This window comes from Felis catus, chromosome A3 (genome assembly GCF_018350175.1).
Source record: "Felis catus isolate Fca126 chromosome A3, F.catus_Fca126_mat1.0, whole genome shotgun sequence".
Lineage (NCBI taxonomy): Eukaryota > Metazoa > Chordata > Mammalia > Carnivora > Felidae > Felis > Felis catus.
In genome coordinates, this window is record NC_058370.1 from 117,579,350 (window position 1) to 117,604,102 (window position 24,753).

At 53.6% G+C, this 24,753-nt stretch overlaps 1 protein-coding gene across 3 annotated transcripts; it reads right to left on the bottom strand.

Moving 5' to 3' along the window:
* Positions 1–530: 530 nt before the first annotated feature.
* On the bottom strand, positions 531–24,516 carry FOSL2 (FOS like 2, AP-1 transcription factor subunit). Of its 3 annotated transcripts, none has more exons than XM_003984367.5 (4): positions 23,618–24,516; positions 13,578–13,829; positions 7,997–8,104; positions 531–5,315 (listed from the first exon to the last, which is right to left on the bottom strand). In XM_003984367.5, exons 1-4 carry the CDS (start codon positions 23,714–23,716, stop codon positions 4,797–4,799), a joined length of 978 nt encoding a protein of 325 aa, XP_003984416.1. In that variant the 5' UTR covers positions 23,717–24,516; the 3' UTR covers positions 531–4,796. The 3 variants fall into 3 exon arrangements, with proteins under 3 accessions (XP_003984416.1, XP_019683294.1, XP_019683295.1); XM_019827735.3 differs by lacking the exon at positions 23,618–24,516 and adding an exon at positions 22,390–23,594; XM_019827736.3 differs by lacking the exon at positions 23,618–24,516 and adding an exon at positions 21,645–22,359.
* Between the last annotated feature and the right edge of the window lie 237 nt (positions 24,517–24,753).

Consider the following 24,753-nt stretch of genomic DNA (forward strand, 5'->3'; position numbering starts at 1 on the left):
TCTTTAGTGCAAATACTGTAGGCTTGGATTACAGTAAAATAACAAAACAACAGAAAACACCACCAGAGATGCTTCAGAGCAGAACTACTCCTCAATTTTCAAAACTATACAAAGATTTTTGAGCTCGCAGTCCTGCCTGGAGAGGCCTATTTAGAAGCCTTTCCAGTGGGACCATTTCACCAATACTTAAACAAAAAAAAAAAAAAAGAAAAAAAAGAAAAGAAAAAAGAAAAAAAAGAAAAGAAAAACAAAAGAAAAAGAAAAAGAAAAAAAAAAGATGCTCAGAAAGGTAATTAAATTCCCCATAGAGCTATGACTCTTGTACAACCTGTTTCCTCCAGGATCTTCTAGCAGACTTTACTCCACATCATTGACAGATCTCAAATACAGATGCACGAAATTTATGGTTTTCCACTATATACCAAAATACGATATATACATCTCTCGCTGCAGAAAAGACACCCTGACACCTATTCTTTATACAAAGGCAAATATTTTCTTCCTCGATATCAAGTAACCACAAACTAAAATAAATGGAATAAACGTTTAATCACACAGAGAAAATAATTTTTGAGGAACGTTGTATTCTCTTACAATATAGACTTCTTGGTGACCACTGTCCCCAGAGGAATGACCATCCGTCTTTAAGAACAGAACCTTTTTATACAGTTTATACAGCACATGTCACAAGTCATTTTAGAAACAAAAAAAAAAAGCATCATTAGCCTAAATTTAAAAACAAAAATGAAGAAAGAGAGGGAGAGAGGAACTGAGTACTTTAATGCTGTTTCTATTCAGGCTTGGTACAACACAAAGATGTAAACATTTTAAATAAATAATAAAATAAATGTCAATTTCTTCTCCCCCTCCCCTTCCCATGCCCCGCTCAAACTGACCCAGCCTTTCCTGAACACATCAGCACTGGCCAATTAAAACCCTCTGTTAATGTATGGCCCAAACACTAGAAGCATGAGATGTCAAATTAGTAGTGGGATGACTGAGTTTTCTTTTTAAAAGCTGCAGGAGGCACACTTGGAAATGTAGGCACGCACGCACGTGTGCACGTGCACACACACACACACACACACACACACACACCCAACCTGTCAATAAATAGTGAGATGCTGGCTTTTAAGATAAATGCCAAGAAGACTCAACAAGCAGAAAGTAGCAAGACCCTTTTACTTAAGTTTTTAAAGGAAGTTACACACATCACGTATCCTATTGGTCCACAAATTCTAGAAGGACTCAGGTTACCCCTCCAACCATCTGAGGAGTGCAAAGGAGCACATGACAAGGGAGAGGGAAAAGAAGTTTGGAGGTGGGAGGGCACTGTGGGGGATGGGTCTTTGAGAACAAACCTCCGACTGAGGGCAACCTTGCCTGAGATCTTTGAAGACGGACCTTCTCACCTCTAAGTGTTTTTGTTTATCCATTACTTGGGGGCCTTTAACAGGGGATACCCTCGCCCCTTAGTCTCATCCTAAAGAGGGTATATTTATAAAAGTGCCTAATACAGTGCCTGGCACATAGTAGGTGCTTATTCTTTTCCTTCTTCGAGGGGCTGTGTGATATCTGATCAGGAAAGGAGATCAACCCGAAAGGTAAACATGAGATTGCAGGAACATTTGTTGGTCCATCAAGGGGAGAAAAGTTCCATTGCCTATGGCGTCGAGCCCTCCCTTAGACTCAGAGCCCAGTGGGAGCAGAGAAGAGACTCTTGTCCCCAAAGCCTGAGGAAAGGAAGCCACAGCCTCTGATGGCTCCTGGCCGAGATGCTTGTGTGAGTGGCCAGTGGGCGCACCTGGCCTTTCTCACAGGCAGAACAATGATGTCTTTCTGCAAACTTCCCCACGAAAGCTCTGCGTGCAGCTGGCCCCGGCTATTTCCTAAGCTTCACCTGGGATCTCCTCTCTTTCCTGTGTCAGCAGCTGTGTCCCTCCACTCAGCCAGGAAGAGGACGGATCCCAGAGAGGCCAGCCAGGTGGCCACGAGGACCGTGTGTTTCACACTAGCCCGTCGAGGCGCGCCTGCCCTATGCCGTCCCAGAGCTGCCTGCAGCCCAACTGGAGTCCACACCAGCTGCCTCGCGGCTGGGGACACAGGGGAGGCCCAGCAGTTCCCAGCTTAAGCACCAAGGCGCCCCCACTGCAGCTGTTCCTTTAGTCGGAGCCACGGGAGGAGAAAGCAGGCCTGGAGTCCGGTGATTCTGGAACAATGGTGTGTGTGCAGGAACTTCAAGAACAAGCCAGAAGAAGCCTCAGCTAACTGAGGATATGCTCATGAGTTAGGTGTGAATGGTCAGCCTTCCCCCAAATAACCTCTGGCTTTGGGGAAGCCAAACCACCTCCAAGAACAAAGCCGGGGGTCCTGAATGGGAACGCAGCTCAGGGGCCTCTAAAGCCCTGTGAGGTGGTGGTTTTTCCCTTCTGCTGGTCCCAAAGCCAACACAGCTTGAAATCTGTACTAAGGCCAAACGCTATCCCAGGAATGTCCAGCCTGGCCCCAAGTCACAGATTACGGCCTGCCTCGGGATCAGTGCTGTGCAAAGGGGGGCACAAAGGGACTTTCAGAAATAAAACACCAAAAAGCAGCTTCATTTAGGAAATATATATAATATATGTATATTATATATATATATATATGCAAAAAGAAGCAAATAGCTCCCAATTGGCCACAAACACCACTTGAGATGATTAAGCCCTTCAGAGCAGAGCGCACCCCGGTTTTCTTTGCCCACCTCCTGCGTTTCCTGGCTGACTGCTATTTCTTTGGTTAATCCAAAGCCAGAAACTCAATTGCCCAATCTAATGCCCCGCCCAGAACCTCTGGGAAATCGGGAGGGCAGCATCATAGCCAAGGAATGTGGGAAATAACATTTTTAAGGTTTTTGGGGGGAAAAAATCCTTTTTCTTTTAAACTCCATTCTCTGCATGGCTTATCCTTCCCCACATCACTTCCAGTCAGAGCAGGCTGCATGTTTTAAGCATTTGGCGGCTCCATTCTTCGTGTTCCCTTTTAGTGCACAGAGGAGGGTCAGGGGCATTAAGTCAGGACCCGCCCTCGAGGCCTGGGTGTGTGAAAGGAACAAGTGAGCTAATGTGTCACAGCTCGCGCTCTCTCTCTCTTTCTCTCCCGAGACTAACTTTGAAATTTAACCCCCACTGGGTTTGATTTAAATAATATCTATATAATTTTAAATTATCATACAATGATCTCTAGAGCTGAATCACAACAGTGGGGTCTCCCCCAAAGCACTAGCCCAGCAGAGGCCAATTCTAGAAGATCAGCCAGAGCTCTGCCTTAGGGAGAAAAAGGCTCAGAGGGGTGGGAGGCAGGGCCCTCGCTCAGCTGTGCTCTTACAAGAGGCCGGGAGGACCCCCGCCCCCACGCCCCGCCCCCTGCAGTGGGAAGCAATACATCTCATCTCTGATTTCAGCAGCCCCCAGGAAGGGCATGAAAGCCCCAAGCCTTAGCAACAGCTCTGGGCCAGAGGTTCACAGCTGGCTGGCTGGACCTGAGGAGCACACTGGGAGGACACGGTGTGGAAGGGAGAAAGCACTCCATCAGGTAGCAGATGATGACCACAGAGGGCAGAAAAGGCCTGACATCTCACTGAGAGGCGAATCCCACTCTGCCTCCCCTCCTTCCTCCCCTACCTTTCCCTTCACAGCAAAGGTGCCTTCAAGGCTTGGGGAGGTGCCCCCCCCCCCCGCTCCCTGCCCCAGGCAGCAATCTGGGGAGGGCCCAGGCCCACGCTCATTAAATTTCTGTGGGTGGCGTCACCCTGAGAGCCAGACCGGGGATGGCAGAGCCAATAGAGACTTGGGAGTGCTGTGCGGTTCCTAGGGAGGGACACCTCCCTGGTCTAGTAGAAGGGTCCAGGGGCAGGATGGCGAGGCAGTAATTACAGGAGACGTCCTGCTCAAGACACCAGGTCAAGGGAAGCTGGCTGGGACACACCTGTGTGGCTTGTTGGCACTATTCCTGGCCTGGTAATTAGGCATTTGGCAAACCCAACCTGTGCCCCGGCTGTCTCACTCACACCCTGTCTTCTGGCCAAGCCGCTCCTCCAAAAGTTGTCTCCAAGGATGGGCAGGAAGGGTCCTCCAGGCCTCCCAGTGATGGCAGCATCTCCTTGAGAGCTCAGGGAGCCCTGCTGGTGGTTCTGGAGATGGTGGTGGACCGGGGAGTGTCAAGGGAGGGAAGGTTCTGTATTGCACATTGACTGTCCCCTTCTGGACAAGTCGGCCCCAGCAGAAGAGTCAGTCACCTGCTGCCCCATCTCCAGAAATGAAGAGCTTTAATATTCAGACCACCCCGATGAAATGTCATGGCAACTTTGATAAAAACCAAGAGGAAGTAAAATCGACACTGGGGAGAGGAAGGGGCGAATAGAGGGAAGGTGAAACCAAAAGGCACTGAGCATGCTTGGTGGGGCGGGGAAGGACACCATCACTCCAGAGACAGATCGTAACAAAGGGACAGGAACGGTCCACACCAGCTTCAGGCTCTTCAGAAGCCAGAGAGATGCCTGAGTCCACTGAACCAAGTTCTCCAAGGCTTTTCAAGACACAGGATTCACTTTGCAAGATGAACGAGGGAGGAGGTCCCGTGAGTTCTAAGAGATCACCAAAAGTCCTCAACACCTCACCACCAAATCCCACCTGGGTGTCCCCAGAGCCGGGAAGCTCTCTTCTCTGGTAGGGTCCCCCTCTTGCCCTCACGGCCCTGGAGTGCTTGAAGGTGCTGGTCCCTGGGAAGGAGGCAGTGACGAGGACCCCCTGGGAGCTGGGTTACAGAGCCAGCAGAGTGGGGGAGTTCAAGGAGTCTGATGACTGGTCCCCACTGCTACTGCTTCTGCGGTGTGCCTTGGAGCAGGACTCGGAGGGTGACGCAGGCGACTCCTGCTCCAGGACGCTGGGGTAGGTGAAGACGAGGTTCGAGGTGCCCGGAGTGATGGCAGGCGTGGAGGTCACCACGATGGGGGTGTGCAGGGGCTCCTCCCCGTAGAAGCCCCCAGCAATGCTGATGGGCTTGATGACAGAGCGCTGGCCCTTGTCCAGCCCGGCCGATGAGGATGAGGGGCTGTCCTCTTCCAGGGGCTCCTGCTTCACCACGACGGCACCCACTCCGCCGCCTCCACCGCGCAGGGGCTGGAGCCCAGAGGCTGGGGGGGATCGGCGCTCCTCGGGGCTGATCTTGCACACGGGCCCGTGGGCCACTAACATGAACTCCAGCTTTTCCTTCTCCTTCTGCAGCTCAGCGATCTCCTTCTGCAGGCCTGACTTCTCCTCCTCCAGCTCCTCTGTCTCCTGCAGGGGGAAGAGAGGTGTGTGAGGGATAGGAGCCTGCCGGGGAGACCTGCTTGGGGTGGGGGTGGGGTTGGCTTCCAATCCAGGTGAGAAAAGGAAAACCAGAGCTGTCCCCAGAGGACCAACTGGGAAAGCAGCCCGCTCACACCCCTGACCACGGACCCCACTGGCTCTGAGTCACCTGGTGGCTCAAGATTCCTTTTATGTCCAAAGCTCCTGAGAAAGGAGGAGAGTAGGCTCGGAGGAAGGCTGAAATGACACCACGACCGAGGGCTTACTTTGTGCCAGGCACTGCAGATCAATCCTCCAGGAGATTTCTTTTTTTTTTTTTTTTTTAATTTTTTTTTTTCAACGTTTTATTTTTATTTTGGGGACAGAGAGAGACAGAGCATGAACGGGGGAGGGGCAGAGAGAGAGGGAGACACAGAATCGGAAGCAGGCTCCAGGCTCTGAGCCATCAGCCCAGAGCCCGACGCGGGGCTCGAACTCACGGACCGCGAGATCGTGACCTGGCTGAAGTCAGACGCTTAACCGACTGCGCCACCCAGGCGCCCCTCCTCCAGGAGATTTCTAAAGCAGGCATCATCAATCACCTCACTTTGCAGATGAGGAAACTGAGATTCAGAGAGGTCTTGTCATTGGCCCAGTGTCACCGAGCAAGCAGGTTACAGGGTAGCCCAGACTGGACCCTGATGTATCTACTCCAGAGTCCATAGGCTACCAGGCTCTACTGCCCCCCTGCCAGGACTGCAGTTTCCCAGGAGGGGGGAACAGTGAGGTCTGGAGGGGAAGGGAGAGCAGCATGCAGTTCCCTGCACCGCAACCCCTCCCCCCCCAATCCTTCTCATACCCCTTCACCCCTGTCCAGCCTGCCTGTGGATGCATAAACACTAAACTCTACGCTGCACACACAAGCTTTGGACAGTGCCAGCCTGGCAGGAAGTTCTCCATTAGTCCCCGCTAAATCGTCACCGCCCCACTTCCCTTTTTTACTCTAATTTCTGAAGCACGTGCTTCGGGACTCACAGAACCCTGGGAGAATCTTCCGTTCAGTCCCTGTGCTTTAACAGATGAGGAGCCTGACAGCCTGAGCAGGCGAGGAGGGTGGCAGGGTCCCGTGGCGAGGAGCTCGGCCCCCTCCCTTTGGTACAAAGCCAGAGAAGCAGCAAAGCACGTGGAAGGAGCAGGTATGAAAGGTGAAAAGGCGTGTGTCATGGCCTCCTCCCCACTTTCCCCCTAACACAGATTCCCGTTCAAGAATGAGATGATGTGGGCCAGAGCTTCGCTGAGCAGAGTACAGCATATTCCACAGTGAAAAAAAGTTTCCATCTGTCTCAAGGGTCTGACGAACGTCATGAGCTTATGAGAGGTTTCCTGTGGAGGATGTGGCTCAGGGGCCTGGGTGGCTGGGGTGGGTGGGGCGGCGGGGGAGTAGGGTGTGAGGCTTCTGGGGGAGGGAGGGAGGGAGGGGAGGAAAGCAGGCGGCCCGGAGGAGGAGGGGCTATTCTGGGGCTAGTGGTAGGGAGCACCCAGGGTAGACTCAAGAGGACCTGGCCCCTTAGAAGGTTAGTGGTAGGGAGGACTCTCCTGGGGGAGTCTACCCAGGGAGTACTGATCACTAAGGGATCTCTTCACCTAGTGACGGAGAGCTCCCGGTCTCCCTCCCGATGCTCGCACACACCTCCACGGGACATCACTACAGGCTACATGGAATTCACACAGTACACATTCAATCCCCAAGAGCTCTCACTCTTGGACAAAGGGGACCTGAAGCAGGTGGATGGTACCTGGGAGCATTCGAGAACGTCATGGGATGTGTAAGGTAATTTGTGATTTCCAGAGCCTGTCCCTGGCTGGTCATCGTTAAGGACTGCCAACAGTCTCCCTCTAACATTCTGCTCAGGAGAGTTAGTCCTGACTTTGGGCTTCCTCCACATGCCATTCAGCCCACCTTGCAGGGCTAGGCTCTGGAGGGAGTTACGTGACGTTGGTCAGGTCAGGCTTTGAGAGGGAAGGGCAGGGCCACAGCCCCCAGGTGTGGGCAATTAGGCAGCAGGGGAGAGTGACTCACAGGGCAGAATGAGGTACCAAGGTGACAGCTTCAGGCTCATAGCAGAGATTAGGAATCCTCCTGCCCATGAAGGATACGAGAAAACCCCAAGACAGTACGACTCAGCTGGCACGTGACCATCTCCATGAGACCCAGAGAGCTTCGAGACCCCCTCAGACTGCAGTCTCCCCCTGTCCACACCAGCTAGCTTGGATCATTCCTGCTGGTGGTAGGCATGGGGGCGGCTGGAAGGCTGGGAAGTAGCCCCAGAGGGGGCAGGTCTGGGCCTGCGCTGGCTCTCAGGGCCTAGCAATACCAACACTCTGTGCCATCCCTCACCCAGGGGCCCCAGCAGGTCTGAGAGCAGGAGACGCACAGGTGTTGGGTCCCTGCAGGCTGTTGAACTCCCTCTCTGGGCCCAGGCTGGTGCCACAGGCCAGCACTCTCCCCCAATCTCTACTTTAATCAGGGCAGTGCTAAACCTATGTGCTCAAAGGAAGGAATGTTTCTGTCTGCACTGACTCATCTATACAGGCCACTGGTGGGCAAGGAGAGGCTGGGAGGCCAGGAGGCCTGGGGCCCGAGCACGTGCCCACCCAGAAGGGCCCCCGGCCCCTGCGGAGCTCCTTACCGCCTGCAGCTTCTCCGTCAGCTCCCGGCGTCGGTTTCTGCACTTGGCTGCAGCCAGCTTGTTCCTCTCCCTTCGGATTCGACGTTTCTCCTCCTCTTCCGGGGACAGCTAGAGGCCAAGGTCAAGGATCATGATTAGGTTTGGGTAAATGGTTCCCTAGCTTTGTTTCCTAACTACATTTTAAGAAACTCTTCTGGGATGCGTATGGGGGGGAAGGGAGAGAGGCGAGAGGAGTGTGGTTGGGCTCAGCAATTCTAGAATATGCGCTCCCTGCTGTGGCCACCCGGGAGGGCCACTTAGAGCTGAGGCCACCCTGGAAAGTGACAGTCCCAGGTTTGAGGGGGAGAACAGGGCAGCAACGTGTCAAGGACTCAACAGCCCAGACAAGATGGTAGCATTTATCATGTCAGCCCTGATCCAGGGCTAAGGCCAGAGAGGAGAAGCTGGGGTTGCTCCTCCCAGAGTCCCTTCATACCAGCCAGGCCTGGCCCCACCCACTTACACAGCTTCTCCCAAACCCTGGCCAATTACTCCTCCCCACCACTCTGCCTACTCTGCAAGCCTCATTATCCCCATTTGGTTAAGTAGCTGGGCCCAGAGTAAGAACCACTAGCGGGGAAGGGGGGGCGAGGGGGCTGGGGGGGGAGGGGGCTGGAGGGGGGGGGATGTTCTATTGCCAGAAGGTGGGCCATGGATACCCCCCGGCTTCCAATTCCTCTACCAGCCCCAGCGTGCCAGTGGCTCACAGTTCAACCTGGAGGGCTCACTAGTGTGCCTGGCACAATGCTAGGCTGGACAGGACAGGCAAAAAGGAGAAGGGACCCCCGAGGCACATTAAATCCTGCTGCCCACCACCCGCATTCATTCAACAAATGAGAACCTTCCATGTGCCGGGCGTGGTTTGAGAGGTTGGAGATTTATCAGAAAACGAAATGAACAAAAATCCCTCCGCAGAGCGTTTCATGTAGCTTCTTGCAAGGAGGCTGGTTGGGGGCCTGTGACTCATGCCCCCTGGGCAAGAACTCTGCTCCACTACATAGGGCTGAGACTCTGTTTACATCCAGCCCTTCCTGTGACCCCGGTGCCCCTCAGTGCAGGCAGAGGTGACAGGAGGAGGTGGCTGTGGGCCAAGGCCGAAAGTAATTCCGAAAGAAAGACCATTCCGCGCAGTTCTCAGACACTGATAGCACACCTACTGCGTGCCAAGCTCAGTACTGAAGGCTTAGAAGATTCTTAGAGGAGTAAGATCTGGGTCCTACCCTAAGGGACAACATGGGAAAAAAGCCGAAGCCACTTTTGGAGGGGTGAGAGAAACTGTCCCCACTGAGAGAGGGAGGGAGTCACGGACCTGACTGGACCCAGGTCAGAGTCCCCAGGGCTCCCCACAACCCTGCAGGTCTGTTGCTGTGATATCCTGAACAGCGAAGCACGGCACAGCATCGGAGAGGACAATCCCATCTCTGTCTACACTGAGGTAACCCTATGGGCCCAACCAAGGTGCCAGAGCCCCACATCAAATTCTCCAAGCGTTGGCATGAAAACGTGCCAGTCAACTCCTTGGACACGAAGTCCCTCTGAGGCGTCAGGCCACCTGAGCACAGAGAGGCTCGTCACACCTTCTCAACTTTCAAATCCACTCCCCACCCTCTAGCAGTCAAGGTGTGTGGCTCAGGGGGGAGGCAGGAAGCCTGGCACGCTAGGGAGACCTACCAGCCTCCTGGCACCTCAGATCTCCCAGGGCTTCGGCTGAGCCCCGCCTCGTCCTGCATCTGCCCCGGGGACCTCCTTCACACCCGGGATATCCTCCTCATGTTCCTTCACCTCCTCCACGACCTCACCTCACGCGTTTAAGAACCAGACCCAGCTCCACTTCCGCATCAGCCCCACCCTCATTGTGCCTCTGCCCCCTGCAGTGGTCTCCAGGTGGGGTACAGAGAGCACAGGGTCTGCCTCTGGGAGTCCCCAGGCCCCTTCCAAAGACCTGGTCTCAGGGTCCCATACCTCGTCCCGCCTCCACCTCCGTCCTCAAGCCCTGTCTTCAGCCCTGGCCTCTGAAATCCTCTGCCTCCCCTAGAGAGCCAAAGGCTCCATATTCTCTCTTCTGAGAGGTCTAAGGCAGACTGGAAGCAAAACACGGATATGCGGGCGCCCGGGTGGCTCAGTCGGTTAAGCATCCGACTCTTGGTTTCAGCTCAGGTCATGATCTCCCAGTTGGTGAGTTGGAGCCCCGGGTCAGGCTCTGTGCTGTTGGTGCAGAGTCTGCTTGGGATTCTCCCTCTCACCCTCTCTCTGGCCCTCCCCCACTCATGCTGTCTCTCTAAATAAATAAACTTAAAAAAAAAAAAAAAAAAAAAAACCACAAAACCCTGATATGACATTTCTGTGTTGCCGTGGACAAATCACCAAACCGTCTAAGCCTCAGACTTCCCATTTAGAAAATGGAATTATTGGGACCTGCCCTGCCTTCCAAAAAGTTTCTGTGGTGATCAGATGAAGACTCTGTGTGAGGGGCGCCTGGGTGGCTCAGTCAGTTAAGGGTCGGACTTCGACTCAGGTCACACGGTTCGTGGGTTTGAGCCCTGTGTTGGGCTCTGTGCTGACAGCTCAGAGCCTGGAGCCTGTCTTTGGATTCTGTGTCTCCCTCTCTCTCTGTCCCTTCCCTACTCATGCTCTGTCTCTCTCTCTCTCTCTCTCTCTCTCTCTCTCTCTCTCTCAAAAATAAATAATAACAAAAAAGAATTAAAAACAAACAAAAAGATTCAGTGTGAGGGCCCTCTCTAACCTAGAAAGTGCTAGAAAGAAGATGGAATTCCGAGGTTCCTCTCTGAAGCTTTTTCTGAGCCCTGGAAGAATCCAGATGAACCGGAGATCCACCGTGCACAAACCTGGCACCTTGGCCCTGTGTGGGGACTGGCTGCCCAGCTGAGGTCATGAGGCCACTTGGCTGCAGCTCTGAATACTTGCTGCTTCTAAACTTGTCTCAACCTGAGCCCAGCAGAGTTACCGAGGGCCTGCTGGCCCCGCCGCAGCCCTGCGTTCAGGATGCATCACGCAAAGGGCTACCGGGCTCCCCCTGAGGCCCAGATAAGGCCTTCATCCCTCACTGACGAGGGGCAGAAAAGATGAAGACCTTGTTGTGGTACATTTCAGCCTCCCTCCCCCTTTGGCTGCTTCCGGACCGCTTTTGGCCTCCTGATTAGCCCAGAAGTCTCTCCGCTATCTGTAAGGTATGGGGCAACGTGGGGGAGCTGTCAGCATAGGAAGTGTTCAGGGGTGGTGACTTCAACGCGGTTAAAGCTTGAGTGTGTCAGCACCACCAAGTTCCCACCCACAAGCCACACACCCTCTGCTCCCGGCCTCCTCGGGTCACCGCCACTGGCCTAAGAGGCAGCCTCTGGGCAGGCTTGGAGCAGGGCAGTGAGGCACCATGTTGGCTCTGGGTCACAGGCTCCTCCCCCTGGGGGAAGTCAGGAAGGAGGAAATCAGCTTCGGAGAAAAGACCCTAGGGCTAGGAACCCAAAGAGCCACGGTTCTAGGATGCTACTCCCCAGGCTTCCTCCAAGCTGCCAGATGATTGTCTAAATTCCTAACCGACGTGGGACAAAATGCTCCTGGCTCTCTCCCTCCCTCGCCGAAAAGGAAGGAAATCCTCCAGACAGATTGTCCTAAAGGCATGCCTAGGGTAGTGCGGTGGGAAAACCGCAGGGCTGAAGGTCAAAGGAGGTAGATTCCAGTCCTGGCTCTGCCACTAACTCACTTTAGTGAGAGGAGACAGGCCCCTTCTCCTTTCTGGACTTCTGTTTCCTCATCTGTAAAATGCGGACAGAGGGGAAACTGGAAAAGCTGGTCTCCAAAGTCCCTTCCAGATAGAAGCTTCTAAATTTAGTGTGGGTGAGGCCCAGAAAAGAAGGAAGAGTGCTCAGCACATCTTGCTTTGTGTCCTGCTAGTTCAGGAATCCCTCGCAAGAGCAGCTCTTACTTCGGGGTCACTTACATAAGGGGGGGATCCAACTCATCGGTGACTAGAAAGCTTGACACCTTGGGCTCCTGAAGGAAGCCTATTTCATAAGGGACATTATGATCACTGCTACTGCAGCATCTACAATTACGGAAAGCAACAGTGAGGGGGATATTGGCCATCTGCCCCCACAGCAACGGAGAGCTGCATCTATTACAGTGTCTATTACTCTCCATGTCGCCCTGCGCTGACTCCTACCATTAGCAGAACAAACCAGCACGTAGTGGATGCAAGGCCCCGCTTTGTCCTCAGAGGAACAGAGAGCCCATGAATGCTTCCAGTGTCTCGGAGTAGCGACCCTTGTAATTCTAAGTACCCTGGGGACTGCTGGAACTGGATCCATGATTATCCACAGGGGACCATGTCTGAAGGTCCTTGTATTGGAACACTGTGGACCTGGGGTCTCAGAGTGGAGGTGGACAGTGGTGGAAATGGATAGGATTGATCCTCCAGGCTAATATCTCATTTGAAAAAGGGATCTCACCGCTAAAGTATCTTTCCTTCCCTGGATCCATGGTGGCATGGTATTGGTAAGAGAGCACTGCACAGGGAATCCAGGGAATGGGTTCCTGTCTAGACTTCCCTACTCTCTTGCCAAATGGCCCCAGGCATGTTTGTCTGAGGCTTCGGTTGTGTCATCTGTGAAGGGGGACCGATGGGGCTCTTGGAAGGCTCACTCCCTCTTTTTATGCATGATTCTGACCTCTCTTTGGGGAATCAGGGGGCCCATCACTCCCCTGGTTCGCTATTGATACGGACGACATGCCTTTTCGGTATGGGTAGATGGTGTCTAGAGAGCACGGGCCCGACACTTTCTGGTGTCCCTCCCTGCCAGGCTGACTCCTTCTCAAAGCTGAACCCTTTGAGAATAAAAAAAAAAGCTGATGCCTGACTTCCTCCCCTCACACACAGTCAGCTAAAGCAGCTGAGCAAACTCCAAAGACCCCAGCGTCCCTGCGCTTCTGGGGCGGGGATTCCAGGCACCCGAAATGGGCTCCTGCTGCGAGCCGGAGGCCCCGGACACCGAGTGGGCCTGGAGGGCGACCCTGCAGGTCGGCTGAGTGTTTCACCGGCCACAGACCCTAGGGGACGATCAAGGGCTAATCCAAAAAAAAGCTCCCGGCCAGAGTTTCGTTGGCTGCTTGTCCTGTGGCTTCGCTGCCAAGGATCAGGGAAGGACACCACTGTAGGCAGGTCCTAACAGTCCTTCCCATTTGCTGATACCTTACCACATGCAATGTGTTTTCACAATTGTGATCTCATTTGCATGGCAACAAGTCCTGGCTGGCAGGTACCATGATCCCCATTTTGCAACTGAAGAAACGGAGACTCGGAGATTCTAAGGGACATGAGCAAGATGACAGAGCCGGGCCTGACTCCCCGGCCCCCAGCTCTGCTTCCAATGGGGAGGGTCGCGCGCCCCCGGTCCCCAGCTCCGTCTTCTCCCCAGTGCTCGCTCCCAGACCGCTCCCCCAGCTCCCCACCATTCCACAGAAAAACACTGTGCGTTACGAGGCCCGGAAAGCCACTGACGAGGCTCCTTTACACTGATCTGAGCCGTACCTGCTCATCTCTCCTCCTGCGGCCCACGGTGGTGCCAATGGTCTTGATCACGCCAGGTCTCGGGAGCGCCATGTGCCCAGGGACGGAGGCCAGGCCCGGCAGGGGGCTGTAGGGGTGCGAGCGGGGGTACGGGTTGGACATGGAGGTGATCACTGTGGGCTGTACCATCCACTGCAGGTCCTGGCTGGTGGTGATGGCGTTGATGGTGGGGATGAAGGCGCTGCCTGAGCCAGGCATATCTACCCGGAACTTCTGAAATGAGGAAAAAACAGTATTGAGCCAACAGGTGCATAATGGAACAGGACAAGCGGAGCCAGGAGGCGAAGCAGAGTCGGTGCTTGGGGGGGCCGAGGTCGGAACACTGGGTGGGCTTCCCTGGACACCCAACAACCCAAGAATCAGTGGGATCTTAACTACTCCTGAGGCCCCACGTCAGATCCACTCCCCGGAGGTCCTGGCAACTCGCTCCCCAGGTGGCTCGTAAGGGTGTGGTCATACCCCAAATGACTTCGAGGACAGATGCGGCCCCTAGCCACTCAACACTCAGCAGGCTAGCTCTGCCTGCACTTGCAGGAGCGCAGGCCTCCTACCCGGCCTCACGAGCCTCTGGGTCACCTCCAATTAGTCCCCAGGGTACTGGGGCTCGGGACCCTTTGAGGACATTGGCACACCCACGGGTTGCGTGGGGGGGGGCAACAAAGATCACCAGGAAACTTATTGTGCCTGTTTTTGTTACTTTCTGAATAGGTTCAGGATGGGGCTGGGACCCCATCAGGGTGAGACCAGGTCCAGGAAAAGGTGTCCTCCAACTAATGAGACTGAAAAGTGGTAGCATCTGTGGCCAGACCTTCCTTCTCCTCGCCCTTAACCGCCATCTTGCTTGGGGCAGACACACTGCGTCTCTCCCTACCTACCTACATATCTATCTGTGTTCATGTTTGTGTCTGTGGGAAACTCTCGTGCTCCTAGCTCAGCGTTTTCTCCCTGTCTCTTAATTCATGCCCAGACCAAGTTGCAGAACTCTCTGGAACGTGCTGCAGGAAGCATCCTATTTAGAATATAAGATGATGACAGAGTACAAGCGCTAAAATGGGTCAAGCTCCTCTTTCTTCAGAGCGACTATTAGAAAGTGAGGGGAGAAAGGAAGGGCCTCCCTGCCCCCGCAGCCCGCGGCTTCCAGCTCCTCAGGGGAAATCTCCCCTAATGAAGCCGTCATCCTCGGGTGACCCCCATCTCCACTCAAAGGAGTTCTGCAGCTCCTTCCTTCCCTAATCTGGTGGGTGACGAGATGAAAGCAATAAGAGCACCTGCTGAGCACTTACTAAACGACAGGCACCATGGTCGTGTTTGACCTAAATTATCTCCTTCATTCTCCCTCTGAGGTAAGAACGACCATTATCTCCACTTTAGAGGCAGAAATTTAGGCTTAGAGAGATTGAGTAACTTATCCAAGGCCACATGGCTCGTACGCAGGGGGGTCAGGATTCAAAGAGGCTCTCAAACACGGTGCTACGCAAGCTTCCGTAGTGTTGCTTTCTTCTTCCTTGAAATCCAGACCCAAGTGCCGTAGCCACCCCTGCTGCCCTCAGGGTGTCAGCTCATCCCTGTCGACCGCCCCTCTCACCCAGGAGGCCCTGCAGGTCCGATCCCAGATGAAATCGTGCTATCGCTGGCACGGGTGCTATAGCTTCCCTTCCTATCTTGGCCTGGTCAGACCAACCAGGAGTACAAGTATTAGCAGCAATGGCGGCTGCCACCACCGTTGCCTTTGTCCCCGGTGATGACACCTGGGTTCCTGTTATGCAAGTAAGTGGAGCTTAGAGCACCCCACTGTAACTGGGGGAGCTGGGGACCCCTCCTTGCTCACTCCCCTGCCGGCTGGCTGACCCCAGTCTGGGTGGTGGCACGTCTCTGCCTCCCTTCCCAGACTGCCCTGGGGCCCCGGGGCAAGGGCGTTTTGTGAAGAAAGCATGACCCAGCACGATGGATTCTGGGATTGGGCGAGGAGAGCCCCAGTGGGATGAATCGTGAGACTCGGTGAAGTTACCAGTGGATTCTGGGATACTATGAGAAGAGCTGTCCAGTACAATGGATTCTGAGTCACCTTGGAAGGCAAAGACAATTTGGCTTTTTATCAGGAGCTGCCTGAGCTGGGTGTACGTGTGTGTGTGTGCGTGTGCGTGTGTGTGTGTGAAGGAAGGAAGGATGCGGTGAACAAGGAAGACTCCAAGTAGGAAATGATCTTCAAGGAGAAGAAAATGGACAACTCAGCTGGGCCTCTGAGGAGGCAGAGGATGGAGAACGCGTGCGTGTGGCCGAGCGTGCGCAGAGGCACGCAAGGCCCAGACAGCTACGCTTCTCTTGGGCTGCTGGAGGGGAGCTGGGGGGGAGAGAGGAAGGTGGTGGCAGGAAACCCTCCACCTGGAGCCAGGAGGCCCGGGCGGACACCTTCGCGAAATCACTGAGGACTTAGTTCTCCTGTCTGTGAAGAAGAATCTGAACACCAAACTCGCAAATCACTGTCACGATTAAACAAGTAGCTCCTTAGAATCGCTGGCTATAAAAGGCACTCCGGTGGTTCTCCACCGAGGCTGCGCGTTAGAACATTCTGGGGAGCTTTCTAAAAACACCAAGGCCGGAGCCAGCCTCGCCATTAGGGTTCTAAAGTAACACGTCCGGGGTGGGGTTCTGATAAGGTGTTTTTTTTTTAAATGCCTGGGGAGCTTCTAACGTGCAGCCAGGGTGGAGAACCGCCGCTCTGAACCAATGGAAGGCGGCATCGTCATCACGAGCAGCACCGCCGCCGCGGTCACGCATCACCACGGTGCCCCTGCACTCTGCTTGGGGCGGCTCCGGGAAAGACGGCCAGCTTCCCACTCCTGGGAGGCACCCGGCATTTTTATTCCATGTCTCTCTTCCGGTCAGGTTCTGGGTCTGAAGGGCACCTGAGGCATCCAGCATGATGGTTCGATGGGACCCTCCACCTCTGGGAGGGAACTGTCAGCTTCTCTTTCCAGATGGCATCCAAGAAATCCACTCCTCATTCCAACAGACAAACAAAAAGCTCCTCTCTCAGCCCATGGGAAGCAAGCAAAGACCCTAAAGCACAGCTCGGAGACTAAGACTCCTTGGGAGTAAGTGGACGACTCTCAGCCCCTCTGGGGCTCTCGGTCCCCTCGCTCTGGTTCTACAGAATGTGCTCCCCGGCCAACAGCCAGATTGCTTGCAGCAATGGCTTGGTCTAGACAAAACAAGACAGCCATAAAAACAAGGCACTAGGTAATGACTGCCTCGAAACGCATGTACAACTTGTTTCAGAGGGAGGTAAAGCCATCTGGATAACACACTGGCCCTAGGAAAACAATGTCCCATCCCCACAGGGGACTGGGGCTGTGATAAAGAAGGCTTTTGTCTCCTAGAGGAGCCTCTCTGAGACACTCACACAAGTTTAAATGGGTTCTGGCCGATGTGACTTGTCTCAGCTCCAAAGGTATTACTCAGAAAGCTACACCGGAGTAGGAGAGATGAGGTGAGGCTAGGGGGTCCGTGGTCCCAGAAGTCAGCCTGACGGTCTTCTCTGCCAGCAGACCCGACCATCAGTCAAACATCATGTTGGGGATAAGTCATGGTGCTCTCTGGAAGGGTTAATACTGAGCAGAAACCAACACGGGGTTTCCCAGCTGTGAGCACTGGAACACCAAGAGCCCTGCTGCAGCACCAAGCGTGTGCTGGGAGGGGTGGGGGATACAGCAGGGAACCCAGGACGTCACTTGAGTCCCCGGGGGGCTCTCCAGCCCCCTTGGGAGCTCCTCCTCCAGGGACGGGATCAAAGATGCTGGAGGGCTGTGTGGCATTCCGGCCTGGCAAAGCCTCCAGATGCTTTATTTGACTGTGTCATCCTGTTGACTTCTGGGTGGGCAAGAATGCCTATAAAAGGACAAACTGGCCCCCACCGACCTCCTAGAGCAGAGTCTGACGAACGTTTGCTGTAAAAGGCCAGATAGTAAATATTTTAGGCTTTGTGGGTCATGCGGTCTCTGTCGCAACTACTCAACTCTGCCATTATAGCGTGGAAGCAGTCACAGACGATATGTAAACAAATAGGTGCGCCCATGTTCCATTAAACCTTATTTACAAAGACACGTGGGTCATAGTTTGGCGCCCCCTGTTCTAGAGGCCCATCCCCTCTCCAAATGCTGGGGGGGGGGGAATAAAGAGAGGGAACAAAAAAAGCCAAACACAATTAGAACTCTTCCTTTAACCCAGGGAGTCTCACTCAGACCCTGAAGCTGAAGTTCGAGCCCTTACAAGATTTGTTGTGTGTCTCTGGTGTCATAAAGACCCTTCTTTATCCCGAAGCACCTATATTTAAGGATGCCACGGGGCTGTTCAGTCCCGCTCCCACAGCCTGTTTAAGAAAGACAGCTCAGAACACAGCGCCCTACGGCCACCAAGCTTCGTCGGGTCAGAGGGGTCCCTGCAGCCTAGCACTTTCTGATTTGGGAAAATGACCTTCCTGAATTTTACAGCTAGGCCTTGGATTCAGAAATGAGGGTCAAGAGCAGTCTAGGATCTAGGAAGCACAAGGGTCTAGGAAGCAGGGTGTGGATTCCCATTTTCCTGAAGACACGGATGGGGTTGAGCTTATCTCAGAAACTCCTGAGCTGGGCACAAGTGGCATTTGAGATGGAAGTCAGGGGCGGTGTTGTCGGCCAGGTATTCCACCATCACATTGATTCTCAACTGGGCCCCCAATCACTCAAGCCACGCAGCCCATGAATACCTGTGACCTGTCTCAGCAGGCAGACAGGTAGGACTGTGCATACCTGGAAATGGACTGGGTTCTTTCTCTTAAGAACCACCCTCCCCCTTTTTCTTTTCTTTACATCCCCAGCATGGGAAAAGAAAAATTCCAAAATCTCCAGAGACTGGCTCAGGGGAAGAGGACAGAGTGAGGGCAAATGTCACCTCATACACCCCAGAGCACAACTGAGGTCCAGCTGGACCCAAATGCTCTCTATTTTTATGAAACGTGTCATTGTCTCCAAAGCCTTCTACATGGAATTCAATCAATCTTCACAGATTCTGCATTTGGTATCACTTTGACCTCTCCTCTCTGAAGAAAGCCATTTGTGTCACGATGGAAATGGTTGCTAATAACTCATGATTTCCCCACATTTTACATGAGCACTCTCTCAGGTGATTTGCCTCCCGTCAGCTTCCTCTCTTTCCCAGCCTCGCTCAAAGGAACCACACTCTCCCCTTCCTCCTCTGAACTGCCAGGGTGAAGCAAACAAGGGAGAGAAGAAAAACAAGGGGCAGGAGAAAGCGACTGATGCCGAGTTACCTGTCAGCGTCCCCGGTTTCCTTCCTCCCAGGGCCCTTCTGGCCAGAACCCCCCCACTCCAAAGCACCGGGTGAGGGTGGGAAGGGTAATGCCCACTATTCCATGTACCCCTTCTGCACTCAGTGGAAGGGCATGGCATCTGATATTCCCTTTAACTCCAGCAGGGTGAGTATGGCCAAGTCACTGCCAGTGAGATGGTGCTGGGCAAGAGAACGCATATCTTCTCTTTTTGGCCCAGTGAGTTGAAGAGGGATAGAGTTACCAAGCGGGGTTTGGAACAGATCTATTTGCCTCAATCAAAGCAGCTGCCGTCACGTTGAAATGCTGTGGCCATCAAAAGATACCACATGCAACATGGATGAGACATGTCCACAAAGTAAGGATGCTGTTTTTTTTCTTTCTTTCAACAAATAGACCACAAAGTTAGCTTCCTGAGTTCTCAAAAACCAACACCTTATTCCTGTTTAACAGAGGGGAAGAAAACCTAAAGGGATAGATGGCCAAAGTGCCTACTCGGGTGTGCCCTCTCTTGGTGCCTGCTCTCACAGGCAGACTCTTGAGATCAAGATCGAGACAACTCTGGGTCATACTGTGCTTTGGACCCAGCTGGATCACCCAACCTTCTATGTCAGACTTGATTCCTTATATGTCACATCTTTTGCTAACTTCCAAATATCAAGCTCACCCTCAAAGGACAAAGATTTGTTAGCAGGGAGGGTTTTCAAAAGGATTTGCTGAAGGCAATTGAAAAGAGGGGCATTGTAAAACGTGAGTCTAAGAGCCATGGCACTCAAAGAAGTATTTCATCTCCTCAGTGAATAATTATGAAGGGGACCACAGGGATTTGGATGTGTACTTCTGGTGTGTTTGCATCAAGACACAAACGAAAAAAAGAAAATGAATAATAAGGCAGGCAGAAATAAAGTAATGGCAATGCACTCAGGGGCCTGGACAGAAAAATTCAGCTACCCTCTCAGACAATACATGACTGCTATTTCACCCCGTTCGCTTTGATGAAAAACTGACGCTGACTTCCACCATCAAGAATCAGTAGAACAGACAAATTCCTGGGATAACATTTCGTTTGATCCTAATCTACAACATCTACAAGATCAAAGACAAAGGGGGGGGGCACCAAACCCTTCATATATACACCTCCCACCTTCCAGCCAATTCTGAAGACCACCTCCCTCCCCCCCCAAAAAAATTCCCAGTGTCCTGATACAAACACAGCAAGAAAACACGCCGTGGGAATTTGAAGACATTGTTCCTGGTTACCCAAAAGATCAGACAAACATCAAGACAGGGAAAGAAAAAAATGCACTCCTTTTTCAACCAGGTTTTATTTAGAACAAAACAAAATTTCTTAAGAAAACTGCATGTCAAAGTCAGGCAGTTCCTAGTTAACCGCCTTTAAATATATGGCATTTATTTGTCCTGAATTAAAAAGAAAAAAATCCTAAGAATTCCGAAAACTCACCAAGTTAACACTGTCTGGGGCTGGAAAAATACATTCCCCAGACAGTTCTTCTAAGAATGTCCCGTAGGGGGCAGTAGAGAGGTGTGATTGGGACTGACTTGGGAATCACAGTCATTTCTGGTAAAAGTTCTTTGATGTGAGGAATGTCCCAGCCTGGTACAGTTGGCAAAAGTTCACTCCGGGGAATTTTGTGTGTGTGCATGTGTGCGTGTATGTGTGTCTGTCTGTCTGTCTCTTGGGAAAGGGCGGTTGCCAAAGAAGAGAGCAAGTCTGGTATTCCTTGATTCCAAAGAGGAACTGTCCCTCTTGGTTTATTTTCACGTTATCTGAGGAACAGACAAATGGCAGCCTTGGAAAAGTCCTAGATCTTGTTTTTGTTTTGTTTTGTTTTGTTTTGTTTTTTCATTAAAAGGGGGCCCAGCTGATGAAAACAAGTTATGAAATGACCTATGTTTGTGTAACTGGCTGATTGCGTAACGCTCAGGTCCTGAAACCGTAATAGTCGAGCAGCCAGGCAGGGCCTATATCTGGGAGGTGTTTTCCTAGGAAAGTTAGGGGAGAGAGAAAACAACAACAATAAAAAGAAAAGGCCAGGAGGGGGAGGCGTGTGCAACTATTATTGACAAAACAAAATCACCAATGTTTTGAGATTAAAACTATAACTGGAACAGGAAATATTTTTCATGCTTCGAGTTCCTGCCATATACACGAAGAGTGGTTTTAACAAAGAATTATCTGCCCCCCACCCCTCTGAAGTCCCTGGAACTCATGGCCATGTGTTAAAATCAAGCTTTATGAAGCCAGAGATAAGGTTCTGGGTTGAAAAGACAGCAACAAACTTATCAGGAATATTAGACCCCACAAACAGAGCAGGAAAAAATAATATTCACTTGCTCAAAGGAAAACCAGAGAACCCTCTTCTACTGAGTGGTCTACTGAGATACCACAAAGGAGGCAGACCCCACTAAATGCCAGGAAAGCCTCCCCATAAAGGAAGCTGAGGGAAATAAAGCCATTGCAAGTTGTATCTGGTATGTAATAAAGTTACCTTGAGCCCGTCGGGTCATAGCACAGACTTGTGAAGTAACAAAAGCCTCTCAAGTCAGTCCTGAGGACCACAGAACAGCTTCGCTCCAAGTTGGAGAGATGATGGAAAAACCTCCCCCCTCCACAAGACCCCTCTCCCCCCCCCCCCCCCCAGAGGCGGACAGGCTGAAAGACTTGTCCAAAGCGGCATTACCTTGCCAATCCCTCTGGTTTGAAAGGCACTTCACTCAAGCTGCTGGGCCAAACAGGCAGGCGTATATGCGAGAACCCATGCACTAGTTATTACTAATTGCAAAATTCTCATGTGTTACAGCATGCTAGGAATTAGCCAACAGCTGCTTTTTGCTTCAGTAATGAGGCCCCATCACACCCTGCCGGACCGAGTTCTCTTCCTTCTTCCTCGCACTGGTTTCCTGTCTGATTTTCTTCCAAAACAGGGAATTGCCTCTGCTCACATCCTGGGCTCAAAGCCCTAGTGACACAGATTATTCAATCGGGGCACTGATGTCCGGTCTGACTTCCCATTCAGGCCCCAGGGTCTGAGCAAAGCCAGGCGGCGAGATTGTAATATTGCAGCGATGACGGCCACAAAAACAGCAGCAAAAGGAACAGACAAGATATCAAAAGACCTCTTTGGGATTCCGGGAGGAGGAGAGGGATGTTTTGGCGTTTGTTGAATTAAAGAGTGAGGGAATGGGCATATAGGACTCCAAACCGTGGCTTAATGCTATTTGGATTCAATAAAAACCACCACTGGGAAGGGAAAGCAAACAAAATCACTTTTAGGACAAGACCGAAAACTCATCGCCTTGGTGCTCATTATTAAAGGTGCACTGAATGTGCCCTCAATGCACAGACTAGGTCTTCTTCAGCCGGTGCTTAGGGAGACACCAGGGGAGATAGAGGAAAGACACAGAAAAGCCATTTGGGGGACTCACCAAGTATTGGGAATCACTTTGGAACAAGGTATCCCTCTTCAGATCCTAAAGAGAGCCATGTTTCCATTTTATTTGCTGGCAGGGCCCACCCCTCCCAGGAGCCAACCCCAGCCCCTCCTGGCTGGCTGGCTTCTGGAGGCCAAGGCCACTGCCTTACCGGACCAACTCTTGGCTGCAGCCAACTTGGCTAGAGACTCCACAGATCCTGAGGGAGATGGGCTTCAGGTAGTAGTGGCCTTGTTTGTTAAGCCAGCTCCCTCTGAAGCCTGGGGGTGGGCTGGGGGGGGGGGGGAGTGGCTGCTGCCCAGTGCAGGCACCCCACTGGCACCCCCACCCCAGCAGCACCTTTCTGGTATTTATAGACACAGATCGCAGGCACAATCCTTCCAGCGCAAACCAGTCCGGCTGCTTTAGAAACAAGTTGTTTTTCCGCTTCCAGAACCACCCAAGAGCCTAAGCAAGGCCTCTTCTTCCCCCACCCCCACTTTTCTCTGCAGGCGTCCTTGCCCCAGGTACCCTCCCAGACCCTCAAGGCGCCCCTTCTGGTGGCAGTACAAGCTCCTTCTCTGACCCGAACAGAAGATGGATGGGCACGGGGGCACGGGGGCACAAAGGCGCAGGCCCGGAGCCTATCAAGGCTGACCTCCTCCTTCCTGACCTTCGCACCCTATTCCCAGGGCGACAACCCTCGCTCTCACTCTGGATTACTTGAAGGAGCCCAACCATGTTTCCGAATCCCCAGCCTCTTTCATAAATTAAGACTGATGGGGAGCAGGGGCAGAGAGGGAGAGGGCTTTCCCACAGGAAGAGTCCTTGGATGTCGGGAGGGGCCAGTGAGTGCAAAGATTTTTTTTTTTTTTTTTTTTTGACCCACCACGGAGAAGTGAAGGGGGAGAGGGGAACGATTTCTGGGAGAGGAGTTAACAGGCCCCCGGGAAGGAGGGCTGCAATTCCAGGAGCTCGTCTGGATAAGGTGTAGCGTGAGAGAAAAAGGTTGGCCGGCTCTTCAAGCCCACTCCCCGCTCCAGTTTTGTTTGTTGGTTTGTTTTTTAAGTGACGGGGGAGAACGGTGGGCGGACAACACGAAAATCCAGAACCTACAACGGTGACCCCGTAGGAATTTTCTCGCCAAGCCAAAAATGGGAAAAGAAAGCAAAGGAGGCAGTGGCGGAGAGAGGAGGGCGGGGGTCCACCCGCGCCGCCAGGTGCACCCAGGGCCCGCACCTACCTGCTGGCCGCCGCCGCTGGTGTAGGACTCGGCGTGCGCAGGTGAGCCGCTGCTGCCCCGGGACGAGGTGTCAAAGTTCCCGGGATAATCCTGGTACATGATCCGCGGTGGGGGCCCGAGAGGAAACAGGGTGTTTTTCTTCCCCCGCCCTCGCCGCGGCCGCGCACCGGCTGCTGCGCGCTCGCTCCCTGCCGGCCGCGCCTCGGGCTCTAATCTTCACTCCCGGGCTTCTCCCCGACGGTGGCGGGCGCGGACGGGGGGCGGCGACAGCCCGGGGACGGTGCCTCCCGAGCGCCTCGCGCCGCACTTCTTTCCTGCTCTGCGAGCGCCGCGGGACCGGCGGGCCACCCAGTCCCTCCCTCTAAAAGTCCGCGCGTCCCTCTGTCCCTCCCCTGCGCGCGCCCTCCCGCTCCCGCGCGCAGCCGGAGCCCGGCCGGGACGGCTGGCCGGATCAAAAACTGGAAATTAAAAAAGAGCAGGAGCCCGGCGGGTCACGCCTGCCAGGTCCGGGGACCCCCGATTTCAGACAGGGCGAAAAAGGCGAAAAGAAAAGACTGCCGGCTGGGAGAAACTTCTATTTCCTCCTTTTAGAAAAGGAGCTGAGAATAAACTTCCTGTGGTCGACTCGCCGCCGGAGTTTCGGAGCGGCTCGGACACTTGCCGGGAGAAAGCAGCCTGCGCCCGGGGGAGGGGGGGGGGCCCGCGGGGCTCCAGCTGAGCCGGCGCTGAGAGGGACGCGGCCCCGCTGCCCGTGCCGCCGCTCCGGCGCCCGACTGCACCCCTTCCCCGGCGCCCGCTCCCGGACGGGCCGCCTCGCCCGGCCGCGCCTCTCTCCCTCTCTCCCGGGCCCGCCGAGCGCCGCTCACTTGCTCGTCGCTTCGCTCGGAGCCCCTGCGCTCTGCCCGAGATGAGTCACTACAATGGCACGAGTTCAACTCCACTCTTTATTCTCCAGCCCCTGTACCATGTGGATTCACTCACGTCAACCCCAGACTCCACCTTGCGGGGAGGAGCGCGCGGGGAGGCGGGGGGGGGGGGTGGAGGAGGAGGAGGAGGAGGAGGAGGAGGAGGAGGAGGAGGAAGAGGCGCGGGAGGAGGCGGGCACAGCGCTCCCCTCGGTGCCCAGGCTCCCGGCG

Bases quoted from the DNA above. Each gene is read 5' to 3' on its own strand.
- FOSL2 (XM_003984367.5), bottom strand. From the start codon at position 23,716: ATGTACCAGGATTATCCCGGGAACTTTGACACCTCGTCCCGGGGCAGC. The intron at 13,830-23,617 runs GTAGGTGCGGGC...TCCTCATTTCAG, and splicing joins CCAGCGGCGGCGGCCAGCAG to AAGTTCCGGGTAGATATGCC. The intron at 8,105-13,577 runs GTACGGCTCAGA...CTTGGCCTCTAG, and splicing joins GCAGGAGGAGAGATGAGCAG to CTGTCCCCGGAAGAGGAGGA.